The sequence below is a fragment of the Brachypodium distachyon genome, chromosome 3 (genome assembly GCF_000005505.3).
Source record: "Brachypodium distachyon strain Bd21 chromosome 3, Brachypodium_distachyon_v3.0, whole genome shotgun sequence".
Taxonomy (NCBI): domain Eukaryota; kingdom Viridiplantae; phylum Streptophyta; class Magnoliopsida; order Poales; family Poaceae; genus Brachypodium; species Brachypodium distachyon.
Window position 1 is genome coordinate 46,233,217 of NC_016133.3, and position 12,854 is coordinate 46,246,070.

Consider the following 12,854-nt stretch of genomic DNA (forward strand, 5'->3'; position numbering starts at 1 on the left):
ATTCATGCGATATACTCCCACCGTCCACAAATAAGTGTACATTTAGCTTTAAAATTTGTCCACCGAAGAGTGTATTTCTCTATTTCCAAAGCACTTTAGACTAAGATTTTTTCTCTCTCTCATTACAGGAAAATCAAACCCAATAACATTTCGTCGTGCACTTAGCTCATTGGAGGTGGAAGAATTAAAGAGGAGAGAGAGTTTCCAATGCATTTTCTATCTCAATGCATAATTTTCTTAGAAAACCCCAAACATACGCTCTTTCGTAGTTGGAAGGAGTATATCCCTCTCTGGATACGTGTGCATATTATGTGTAATATAAATTATGTAAGACCAGTGGCGGAGACAGGCATGGGGCGATTGAGGCATAGCTCAGGTTTGCAGCAAAATTCATGTAAAGTTGTTCTTAAGAAAATTCAAAATTCAGCAAAATTTAGTGTATAGTAGATCTAACCCCAAGTGTAGGTGGTTACTTGCTTTGCCCCCTGCATAAGACTCTTGACTGAACTTGACCGAAATTGCTTCATAGTTCTCCACTAGCATCATGCAAGTTGTGCAACAATAGACACCTTGAAGTTTGAACCAAGTGTGCAATATAGATTTGTGTACTTAGACAAATATGACTTGAGTAAATTCAAGTTGGCTTTGCTAATGCGATGTTCATTAATCTCCTAGTGTACAATACTTCTCATTTTCACAAGAATAACACGCACGCATTTTGAGGTTGAACTTTGACCAACGATCAGACCCAATAATATGTAGATTATATGTTATAAGTTTTACACGTTAGAAACTTGTTTGAAATACCAATCTAATGATATAATTTTTGTAACTTGCAACCCTAAAATCATTAGTCTAATTGTAGATCAAAGTAAAATCTTGAAACGTGTGCTTGTCATTCTTTGTGAAAAGGAAACAGTATCAGTGTGAGGTTGTGGACATTAAAGAGGTTGGCAACCGAAAAGCTAGTCAAAGCTTCCCCTTTCAGCTCTCGCGAGTATATATGGCCAACGGGCTGGGCCTTTTGGCGAAGCCCGAAAGCCTGACGGGCTTGGCCCGAGTGTGCCCAGCCTGGATAAAAATCATCGGGCCGTCCACCAATGCCGCACCTAGACTTCAACCTCAGACCCTCGGATTGGCCCAGCACGGCCCGTTTATGTTTTTTTATTTAAGATTAACACATTTGACACATTAACTTTCTCAGTTCTTGGCCAACCCACCATTTTTTTTTCTATTTTAGCCCAGTCCAACTTTTTTTTTTCTTTTCTCACTGATCTGGCCCATGTGCCTAGGTGGGCTTTGGTAGGCCCGTGGGCTTAACCGGCCCAGGTCAGCCTGACTGGGCTTCGTGCTGCGTCGGCACTGCCCTATATAACCGGGCTTTACGGTGCCGGGCCCGGGCTAGGCCCATTTATTACTCGCGAGTCGCGTCGATCCTCCTTCCTCACGTGTGCATATCTTTATTATTGTTTAATTTTCAGTGCTGCCTACGTCCTCCTCCGCTCCCCACCCACGTAAAAAAAACCAGTCTCACGAGCCCCCGCGATGAGAAAACCGAGCAAAAAGAAAACCCAGGATATGCGCGTCCAGTCTGATCCCGATAGGATCCCCCGCCTCCGCCGCCGCCCTTTCCTCGCATCCGCCGCTGCCGCCGCCATTTCCCATCTCAGCAGCCGCTGACCTCCAGCACCTCCCGTGCTTCGCCGCTCTCCGCTACCCGAGCGCGCCGCCCTGCGAGCCCAACACCGCCAGGCCTCCCCGCGCTGAAACTCCAGTGCTGCAGAGCCCGACGCCGTCCTCGGTGTTGCCCCCCCCCCCCCCCACCCCACCCCACCGACGGATGGACGGACCCACCCCCCGCCGCGTCCTGCGAGGCTGATGCGCCGGCCTGCGTTGCCCTCGCGCGTCACCCAGCCAGCCAGCCCGCCCTAGGGGACTGACGGCGGCTGCCGCGTGCCGTCACGGGGCTCCTTCTTCCTCCTCGCGTGGCTGCCCATGGCGTCGTCCCTCCCATGGCGTCCTCTCCGTATCCCCTTCCCATGGCTCCGTATCCCCTTCCCATGGCTCTCATCCCTCTCTCTGATGTGGTTCCTCTCCTTGCTCTTGAACCCTAGAACAACAACATGGTATCGAATCTAATCGTTCCTCTCCTGCGGGTTAATTGGATTTCAAAATAGCACGTTGCAGCAATCAAGGCTGGAAAAGGTAACGCGAATTGATGAATCTTGTGTGTACATTTAGTCGAAGTGTTCTTATGTGCTCTGGTTTTTTTGAACCTCTGAAATTCTTGGTCCTTCACTCATGCAGTGTACTAATCTGTGAGAGATATGAAGAATTAGTGGTCTCTAAACTGAGAATTGAATGTCTTATCACCATTAGATCTAGGGAACTAATTGGAACATATATGACATTCCTTGCATTCCCCTATTAATTTGTGCAAAGAAAATAGGCATATGCTCAGTAGCTATATGCATATCTTTCCCGTTCAAGTTTTTCTGATTATATATATGTTGGCTTGAGATAGTTTTGCACAAGTTAGTTGAGCCAATGCAGAGGAACCATAGAAGAGATTCTATATTTTCCTGTCTTAAAAAATTGGGATCTGTTTGGTGTTCTCTGATATGCAAAGCAAATACACTACTGTTAGAAAGCTCCATGATTGGTTAAGTCGAACTGACCTGCTGAGATATCAATACATTCTAATATATTGTTTATGTGATGACAAAGCCTGAGCATATATGGAGAACAATTACAGCATACATCTTTATGTTGCATAACCCCTTGAGATTTAAGGGCTTGAAGGAAATAAATTGATATGCCCGATGGTCGATTTCTTAATCTAATGCTATCTGGTAAAGTTTTTGTTCAGATTTTCTTACAGCTATTAGTTCTCATATGTCAGATGTGTGATGTTGTTTCAGGGGATGTGCTTCCTCAAGTTTACTGCAAAGGTTCCAGTTTGTAACAAAAACCCCTATTTCCAGGTGTTTCGCTAGGTTGGAGCAGGTGTCAAATATGAATTATTGTTTTTGTAATATGTGTTCATATTAGCTGAGGATTGCTATAAGAGTTATTGTCAAACATCCCGGTGAGTGCTTAAAACTCCTAATTTCATATCAATTTTATATTCTCAATAGTCAATAGAACTGTTGTTTACTACTGTACAATTTTCTGTTTACCAATACCAGCTAGATGTTTACAATTTTCTGTTTAGGGACACTCGAACATTTAGCTGATTAATGAGGTTTTTGTGAGACCAGCTAGATGTACAAACTATTTTGATGCTAAACGAATCGGGAAAGAATTCTTTTGTACTTGCCACTGGCCAAATGCAAAGTTGCCCAAATTTGTATCAGGCAATGACGAAGGGTCACATATATGGTAAGAGTCACATATATTGTGCACCTATCTCTTCATATTTCTTTGCAGTTATCCGTAAGTATTGTCATGTTGCAAAAAAGGTTTTCATAAGGTCTCTTGTCTAAATTTATGCACAAATTTACTGAAACCCTGGCAATCTTTCTTATCTCGAACAGTTTAGTGATATAATTCCATCAACAGAAGCAGTTCCGCACAATGAAGAGCACTAGAGTTGTCTTCAGCCTGTAGTTGATTGTGTGCATGCTTGTGCTAGACCAATGCAACGGTACAAGACATGCATATTGCTCTGATAACTGCCATGCCATCAGTTTTATGTTGAAGTTTCGACTTAGCATAAGTTTCACCTTTTCAATGGTTCATCAACTTGGGCAAGCAAGCTGGGGTTGGCATTCTAGATTTGAATAATGTTACATTATTATCATCCCAACTGACATTTATTTGCTTCCCACTTGTACAGCTATTCCTAGAATTTAATTTAGGTTCAAAAGAGGTGCATAAATAGTGTCCATATAGGAATTGTTCTTATCGAAAAGATGGTGAAGAACAGAATTCGTTGCAAGTATAATAATTTCTTTCTTGTTTTCTCTATTCAAATACCGTTTTTCCGTAACAACGCACCGATTAAAGATCTGCCCATGGCAACAGCTAGGGAAAGATGATGACGAGCTCCTCGAACCTGATGTAGATGCGGCCCACCTGGATGCCAACCGGCACGACGAACGCTCGATAGAACCCCTGCACGCCACTCGGTTTCTTTGAGGTATGGAACAAGAGTGAATTTTATGCTCAATATCTGCTTGTGTTAATGCCTGAAAGAAAACTATTTTTTTTCATGTAGTTCCATTCGGTACAGAAAACGAATTTGTCTCTTTCAAAGACATCTCTTAATTTTTCGTGATAAAATAAGGCTAGTAACTTTTACATGAAAGTAAAAAAAAGTAATATGCCAAAAACGTGTATGTGCATCGAAAGGATCTGGACATACAAACTTTATATAATTGAGATATCTTTTATTGTGTTTGCTATTTGGGGCACTTGATATGCCTCTTGCTTGTCTGACTATCTTTACAAATTAATTCTTCAGACAAATGGTACTCAACTCAAAATACAATGGTGGCAGAACAGGTACTCCTTGAGTCCTTGATATCTACTATGAGCAGCCAAAATTACTGATCTGAATGTGTACTTCACTCAATCATGTCGCTGGCAGTAAAATTGATTCATGCAGTAGATCCTATACAGCAGCCGCTTTTGTGCTACACCAAGTAATTTCATAGTGCTAGCACATAGAAGCTTCTCTAGATAGCACTGGGGCTGATTCAGTTATATAGGTAAAGAAAATAAAAGGTTATAATGCATTACAGGAGCAGCAGGGCAAGAGTAGTAAGGTGAAGGCTTATTCCCTTGCACTAATCAATCATTGGCTAGCTGGATATGGAATCAGCCGGTCAGCGTCTATGATACAATTAATGCAAGGGAATAAGCCTTTCTTTTTATTGGGTTGATATTTATGCATTCATAAATTGTTTCTTCAGAATTTTAATCCAGATGTGAAGTGGCAAGGATGCATTATCTAGAATGAGTCTAATCATGAATAGACAAGTCAATTAAATCCATCTTGGTGATTAAGTTTATGAATCAAAATTATCTACTACTGCAGAAAGGAAGAAAACAAGTCACAGTTATTCTCTCAGTTGTGTTCATATCCAGTGTGGGTTTGCTCTGCATTTTCATACTTGGAGCAAATAGGGCAAGCTATAAATCCTTTTGGTAGACTATTACATCCTATCTACTACCTGAATTGAAGCTATAAATAACTTTGCTACCTGTTAGCAGCAGCATGGTTGTCTTTATCTACACTGCCGGTAAAATTGTATGCTTATTGCGATCCTCAATTAACAAAAAGTGGAAATGAACAAATAATTTCTGTATACTTGCGACTGTACCAGGGACAGAAAAGTTTGTTCATTTGCTTGATATTGTACTTTTTATTGCATATATAGTTTTGCATGAAGCAGGTAAATGAAATTTTCAGTGTTATGGGGATGCATGAAACCATGTGCCAACTTTGTTCTCAGGTAATAGGGGAGGGAATAAAGCTGCCGCTGCTCACACAGCACACCAATTTGTTGAATGTGCAAGCGAAGATACTATTGTCATACTACATGTCTGCATACATAGTACATAGGTATAGTATATGGATGAATGTACTCTCTGCTGCTCCCCCGATGGCTGGCTCAACCTCAATGTATGCAAATTAATCTGCTTATTTTACTCAATCAATTAAAGGATTCTGTCTTGATGTACTGATGCACACGCACACAATAAAAAGCAACATTATATATGCCAAACTTGTCATAGGTGCTAGAGTAGTTGTCAATACAAACTAAAGCCAATTATCAACTTGGCCAATTTGAAGTTCATTAAGTAATTAGTACTGCTGTTGAACTGTCAGAGTATAGTAGCTCAGAAATGTCGATCAATCCCCAACCTTGATGTTTAATATTATTGTTGCCTGAGATGGTTCTGTTCTCACATCTTGCATTGCAGTTAGCATCTCGGTCACCAAGGAGGGTGTGAAGTTCTCCACTTCTGGAGACATTTGAACTGCAAACATTTTCTGTAGGCAGAACAAGACGGTTGATATCTCTGTTACGGCCACTAATTGGTACCATGAAGCTTTACACATCCTTCAAGAAGGGTGGCAAGTGGCAACGCGCTCAAGACGGCGCAGGGTGGCTTCGATCTCAGCAAGATCATCGACATCATCGTCTCCTGTGGGTACACGTAGGTGAGAGCAACTTAAACGCAGAGACGCTAATGCTTACTTGCAAATCAACCAGGATAGTATCCATCTCTTCGATGTTGTTGGATCATATGCTTCTATCCTCCGAAGGATCGGAAGCTTGCTTTTTTGAGATTGCAGCAATAGTGTTGTCTATGCAGAACACAGGTGTAAAGCATGCTTTAAACATAATATGCTCATTGATCCAATTGCTTTCATAAATCACATTCGTCATTGAATGCATTCTTGCAGCCAAAACTGGAAAACAAGGAATTCTCAGGCGAATGCTTGTTGACGCACATGGCAAGTGAAGTATTTCCCTGCTACCATCAAAGCTATAGCTGGATGATCCTCGGCATTACTGGTTCAACTCAGAGCTTTTTTTCAGCCCGGTTTGCATTGCCTTGTATGGTGTAGGGGATCTTTTGTTGTTTTAGATTACTCTTTTCTTTTTTAGTTTGTACTCATATACACAACATGGTTTCTCAATTTCTTTAATACAAATAGGAAGCGCTCTGCATGTAACCACATTCATTTCCCAAAAGGAATTTCTCATGTTGCAAATTATGAAATGGATATTTGTAAGCCATGGGCGGCTGTCTTGATCTGACGTGTTTAATTTACATAATTTCCTTGTGCATTTAGTACTTGTTTCGGTACTTGAGCATGCATACTTAGTGATATTTACTCTTTTTCTCGGATACTTAGTGATATTTACAATTGTAAGAAGAGGGTCCATGGCCAAGTTCTTCGTTAATCTTGATGTGCATTGTATTATTGGTCCATTATAGTATTTGGTTTCCTCTCATATTGTCAAAGTTAGTGATTATATGACTTGGATCATGTACATGTACATAAGCAGCGGTGCCTTGTTATCCGATGACCATGACCGTCGATTTTTTATGTTTTCCATTCTTGTTGAGCTATAAAATGTTCATCTTGCTGTTGCAACGCACAGGCACTTAGATAGTCTGTTTAAAGGCCGTCTGCTACCCCCCTGCTGCAGGACGCAGGGCACACTCTAGGATCGTCGTGTGTTAGCGTCTGCTGTTACCTGATCCAGTCCCTCTCTCCTGTACGACCGGCGTAGGCTGGAGGCCGGACCGTCGAGATGCCGGTGGCCGGCGTCTACCGTTCATTTTGATACAGGTGTTTAATCGCTGTTCATTGTCTTTGCCTCTCGGCAGCAGCTGTGTTGGGGTTTTTTTCTTTCTTTCTGAAAGATCCTGCAAGGCTGGCTTTTCATATATTAGCAGGTGGTACTTTGTAGCACGATCGATCTTTGCACATGCATGCGCTTCTCTGACTCGACTAACCTTTTCCTTAGGCAGCCTCTTATTGGCAGATCAAGCGTGATGCCTTTGTGGCACGGTCAAGTCTTGGATGGCCCCTTGTTCCAAACTTAGCTTTTAGGGTGTTCCAAGCAAATCAAACCGATACTGAACATCTCTATGCGGATATGCCTGAGATTTTCCCGTAGAGGCAAAAAAACAAAGTCTGATGGCGGCCGGTAATATTGGAATTGGTGGTATCGTACGTGCGGGCTCGCCCTTTCGATCTTGTTCCTGGAAACCTTTTTTTTGGCAAGATCGCCGTGTTCCAAGGCGGCGATGAGATCATACGAAACGGGCAACACGTACGTAAGAAAAAGTCACACCATATCTTTCTTCCGATCCCGCGGGGAGATGAGATCAGGTCCACCGCGTCCAAAACAGAAAGAAACGCACGCAACAAACCAACAACCCGAACCCACAGAGGCCAAACGGAGGAAAAAAAAATATCTCTCCAGACTGCAGTAACGACGAGTATCAGCGCCGGGGGGAGCTGTACCAGGGCTGTGCAAGGCTGAGAATATACGGTTCTGTTTCTTCATCTTCTCTCTGGCAAGGTGATTGAGTTTATAGGGCGCCTTTGTCAGGGTGGTGGCCATGGCGTTTGCTTTCCCCTGCTGCGCGTATATAAGCCGGCGAAAGTGTAGGCAGAGGAATTACTCGCTGCTCTCGGGCGTCAGGAAGATCTAGCCGTGTCGTACTGCGTCTGTCTGCACTCTGCAGATAATCCTTCGGATCCCAGGTATTCCTCCGAACTATCACTGTTCATCTTTTCCTCTAGTTTCTGTTCCCCGGAAGCTTCTTGATTCACGTAGTTTTACCTGAAGTCACCATTTCGGTTGTACCGTGTTAGTCAGAATGTTATTACCTATTTATTTCTCTGCAGCACCGTTCAAATTGTATTACTACATATTTTGACGTTCCAAATGTATGTGGTTCTAAGTTTTTTTTCTCTCTTTCTGAAAGAACACTTATGCCAGTTACAGGACATAACAAATTTGTTGACAACAAATAGTCGATGAATTTAGATTCAGAGATATGCGCTGAATCAGGATCGATTCCGCAAATTGCTCTTATTTAAATGCTGTCACTAGTCACGGGCGTCCAACATACGTCTTCGATCAGGATCCGCTTATCAGTGTTGTTCTTGTGTTTTGCGTCCAAATGCAGTGCAGGGCAGGGCAGGGCGTGGTGACTCCTGAGAGGCCCAGAGGTACAGACCCACCATTGTAGATAAACCCTTTGCGGCGACCAGCAGTCAGTTGCACACGAAGGCCGGCGAGATGTCAATCGAAATGGAGGCCCCGGATGGGCTGGTGCGCCGGGACTCGCTCTACGGCGAAGCCGAGAAGGTTTCCGTGGACAAGCACCACGGCTCCGGGGTCAGCAGCACATGACCATATCTCCACGTGTAGTCGTTTGTTTTTTTATAAATTTCACAGAACCACAGGTTTTGAGGCAGCCTTCTCACGGAGCACTGGTAGATGCTAATCTGTCCACAGACCCACAACTTTTGTGTCCAATTGTCTCAATCCACCCAAAACACGGGTTTAACCTCGATTGACACTATTTCTTACAGGTGGGGCCCGCACGTCAGGTGACACATCTTTTTCATGAGACCCCTCGTCTTTTTCTTTTTTTCCCTCATTGCTCTTCTTCTTCTACGATGGGAATTTTCTTGAACTGGCCATGGAAATTGACCCAGGCGGTGGCGCGAGCAGCGAGGCAGCAGGCGGACCATCCCCGTGCGTGGCAGCAGGCCAGCGGGGCGGGCGGCGGTGGGGGCGGGCGCTCGGCGGGCAGCAAGGCGGCGAGGCGGGCCGTCACGGCGGGCGGCCGGGCGAGGCAGCAGCGCGGCGCGGCGGAGGGCACGGTGGGCAACATCCATGACCAGTTCAAGAAAACTCCCACCGTAGAAGAAGAAGAGCAATGATGGAAGAAAAAGAAAAAGACGAGGGGTCTCATGAAAAAGATGTGACGCCTGACGTGCGGGCCCCACCTGTAAGAAATAGTGTCAAACGAGGTTAAACCCGTGTTTTGGGTGGACTGAGACAATTGGACACAAAATTTGTGGTTCCGTGAACAGATTAGCATCTACCGGTGCTCCGTGAGAAGGATAACTCAAAACCGGTGGTTCTTGAGTACGTACGTGACGACATCCATCCATCCGGTTTAATTTTCCTATCGTCCGACTACGCAGGCAAGCTGGAGCCAGACGCTGCACCTCGCGTTCCAGAGCATCGGCGTTGTGTACGGCGACGTCGGGACGTCGCCGCTGTACGTGTACTCGAGCACGTTCCCGGACGGCATCAAGCACCAGGACGACCTCCTCGGCGTCCTCTCGCTCATCCTCTACACCCTCATCCTGCTGCCCATGCTCAAGTACGTCTTCATCGTCCTCTACGCCAACGACAACGGCGACGGTGAGCGCTGACGGACTGCCTCTCCGTTCAGTTTCTTGAGTGTGAGTGAGACTGACATCTGGTGATTTGGGTGTGCAGGAGGAACGTTCGCGCTCTACTCGCTGATATCGCGGTACGCCAAGATACGGATGATCCCGAACCAGCAGGCGGAGGACGCGGCGGTGTCCAACTACAGCATCGAGGAGCCCAACTCGCAGATGCTGAGGGCGCAGTGGGTGAAGCAGAAGCTCGAGTCCAGCAGCTCCGCCAAGATTGCGCTCTTCACCGTCACCATCCTCGGCACCGCCATGGTCATGGGCGACGGGACCCTCACGCCTGCAATCTCTGGTATTCACCTATCCTGAGCCATATGGACGTTTGTCATTAAGTTTGAGAATTATTCCTGATGTCCTTGCTTGCAGTGCTGTCCGCGGTGAGCGGGATCCGGGAGAAAGCGCCCCACTTGACGCAATGTATGCCTTGAGAAAAATGTGCAGAGATTTTGAGTTGACACGCAGCCTGTTCATCCATTGAAACACATATCTGAATGTTTTGTTGGTGTTGCGCGCGGTCTGTGGTGTGCAGCGCAAGTGGTGTGGATCTCGGTGGGCATCCTGTTCCTGCTCTTCTCGGTGCAGCGCTTCGGGACGGACAAGGTCGGCTACTCCTTCGCGCCCATCATCTCGGTGTGGTTCGTCCTCATCGCCGCCATCGGGGTGTACAACCTCGCCGCGCACGACTACACAGTCCTCAGGGCCTTGAACCCCAAGTACATCGTCGACTACTTCGAAAGGAACGGCAAGGAGGCCTGGGTCTCGCTGGGGGGAGTCGTCCTCTGCATCACCGGCACGGAGGCCATGTTTGCCGACCTTGGCCATTTCAACATCAGGGCCATTCAGGTTTAATTTGCGTGGCCATTTCAACATCTACTAGTCCAATGCCCAGCTGCTTGCATGGACTGCGACTGAATTGTTCGTGTGTTGCAGCTGAGCTTCACCTGCATCCTGTTCCCCTCCGTCGCGCTCTGCTACATGGGTCAGGCATCCTACCTCCGCAAATTCCCGGACAACGTCGGCGACACCTTCTACAAATCCATCCCAGGTAGTACAACAAGATCAAACTGACATACAATCTGGACTGGATGCGGTGTGGGACTGACTGAAAAAGACAAAATTGCGTTTCAGCGGCGATGTTCTGGCCGACGTTCATCGTGGCCATCTTGGCGGCCATCATCGCGAGCCAGGCCATGCTGTCGGGCGCGTTCGCCATCCTGTCCAAGGCGCTGTCCCTGGGTTGCTTCCCGAGGGTGGAGGTGGTGCACACGTCCAACAAGTACGCGGGGCAGGTGTACATCCCGGAGATCAACTTCCTGATCGGCGCCGCCAGCATCGTGGTCACCATCGCCTTCCAGACCACCACAAACATCGGCAACGCCTACGGGATCTGCGTGGTCACCGTCTTCTCCATCACCACGCACCTCATGACCGTCGTCATGCTGCTCATCTGGAAGAAGCACATGGCCTTCATCGCGGCCTTCTACGTGGTCTTCGGCCTCGCCGAGTTCCTCTACCTGTCCTCCATCCTCGCCAAGTTCGTGGAGGGCGGGTACCTGCCCTTCTGCTTCTCGCTCGTGCTCATGGCGCTCATGGCCACCTGGCACTACGTCAGGGTCAAGCACTACTGGTACGAGCTGGACCGGGTCGTCCCGGCGACCCAGCTCACGGAGCTCCTGGGCCGCCGCGACGTCGGGAGGGTGCCCGGCGTGGGCCTGCTCTACTCGGACCTCGTCCAGGGCATCCCGCCCGTGTTCCCGCGCCTCGTCGACAAGATCCCCTCCGTGCACGCGGTCTTCGTCTTCATGTCCGTGAAGAACCTCCCCATCCCGCGGGTGCCGCCGCCGGAGCGCTTCATCTTCCGACGCGTCGGCCCCGCCGAGCACCGCATGTTCCGCTGCGTGGCACGGTACGGATACACGGACCAGATCGAGGGCACCAAGGAGTTCTCCGCCTTTCTACTCGAACGACTCAAGATGTTCGTCCAGGAGGAGGCCGCTTTCTCCTGCCACGGCGACGGAGACGACGATGACAACGCGCGGCGCTGGGAAGCGCAGGCGGCGGCGGAGGAGGAGAAGCGGTTCATCGACGCGGAGGCGGAGCGCGGGGTGGTGTACCTGATGGGCGAGGCCAACGTGGCCGCGGCACCAGGGTCATCGTTGATGAAGAAGATCGTGGTCAACTACGTTTACACCTTCCTGAGCAAGAACCTCAGGGAGAGCCACAAGGCGCTCTCCATCCCCAAGGACCAGCTGCTCAAGATCGGGATCACATATGAGATATAGAGTTCTTCGTTTCTCCCTCGTTGTAGTATTTACTCAGTGTTTTTTTTTTCAAAACAAAATCGACAACAGAAAAGAAGGGAGCACCTATGGCTCAGTCGACTGAGAAAAACTTGTTTCTCACTCGACGAGTACCAGTACGCGGAGTTTTGTCTTTCCTTCGTTGGTAGTTATTTGTTTGGGTTTTGATTACGTGACATTGAATGTTCCCAGCTTCTGCTTAGTAGTCTCAATTTAGTCCCCGTCGGACCTGCTAGTCAAGGTCTAATGTCTCACCTGCATTGGCCCGTCAGATTATATGCTTGAAAAACACGTATCCGTGTCATAGTGTCTTACTCCGAACTAACTGGAAAATTGTGACCTAAAAATATATATTTTGTAGCACTTGCACAAGTCAACTCAACCGGAATACCTTTAAATTCGGATTAAAAATAGAAAAAGATTAGTCCCAACACCATAATACTACTACTAGAGAAAAATAGAAGCATGTTATTTTTATGGGAGTGTTTAGGGATCAATCAACTGATAAAATAGGAAAACGGAAAGCTCTTATTTCTCAGTCGATTCATTCTTAACCAATCCCGTTTCTTTATTCTCACAGCATGTGGTCTGATCCTAAC

At 46.7% G+C, this 12,854-nt stretch overlaps 1 protein-coding gene across 29 annotated transcripts; it reads left to right on the forward strand.

The window, feature by feature from the left end:
• The first annotated feature begins 1,502 nt into the window (after positions 1 to 1,502).
• LOC100837407 (potassium transporter 19) lies at positions 1,503 to 12,495 on the forward strand. 29 transcript variants are annotated; one of them, XM_024462617.1, is made up of 15 exons: positions 1,504 to 2,205; positions 2,922 to 3,088; positions 3,839 to 3,940; positions 4,027 to 4,141; positions 4,466 to 4,506; positions 5,460 to 5,569; positions 5,932 to 6,172; positions 6,419 to 8,239; positions 8,668 to 8,879; positions 9,698 to 9,920; positions 9,999 to 10,247; positions 10,322 to 10,372; positions 10,485 to 10,798; positions 10,886 to 11,000; positions 11,084 to 12,495. In XM_024462617.1, exons 9-15 carry the CDS (start codon positions 8,781 to 8,783, stop codon positions 12,235 to 12,237), a joined length of 2,205 nt encoding a protein of 734 aa, XP_024318385.1. In that variant the 5' UTR covers positions 1,504 to 2,205; positions 2,922 to 3,088; positions 3,839 to 3,940; positions 4,027 to 4,141; positions 4,466 to 4,506; positions 5,460 to 5,569; positions 5,932 to 6,172; positions 6,419 to 8,239; positions 8,668 to 8,780; the 3' UTR covers positions 12,238 to 12,495. The 29 variants fall into 29 exon arrangements, 27 of the variants coding, with proteins under 27 accessions (XP_024318391.1, XP_024318385.1, XP_024318388.1 ...); XM_024462611.1 differs by adding an exon at positions 3,261 to 3,381 and having other exon boundaries at positions 1,505 to 2,205; positions 3,839 to 4,141; XM_024462614.1 differs by lacking the exon at positions 3,839 to 3,940 and adding an exon at positions 3,261 to 3,381 and having other exon boundaries at positions 1,505 to 2,205.
• Positions 12,496 to 12,854: the final 359 nt, after the last annotated feature.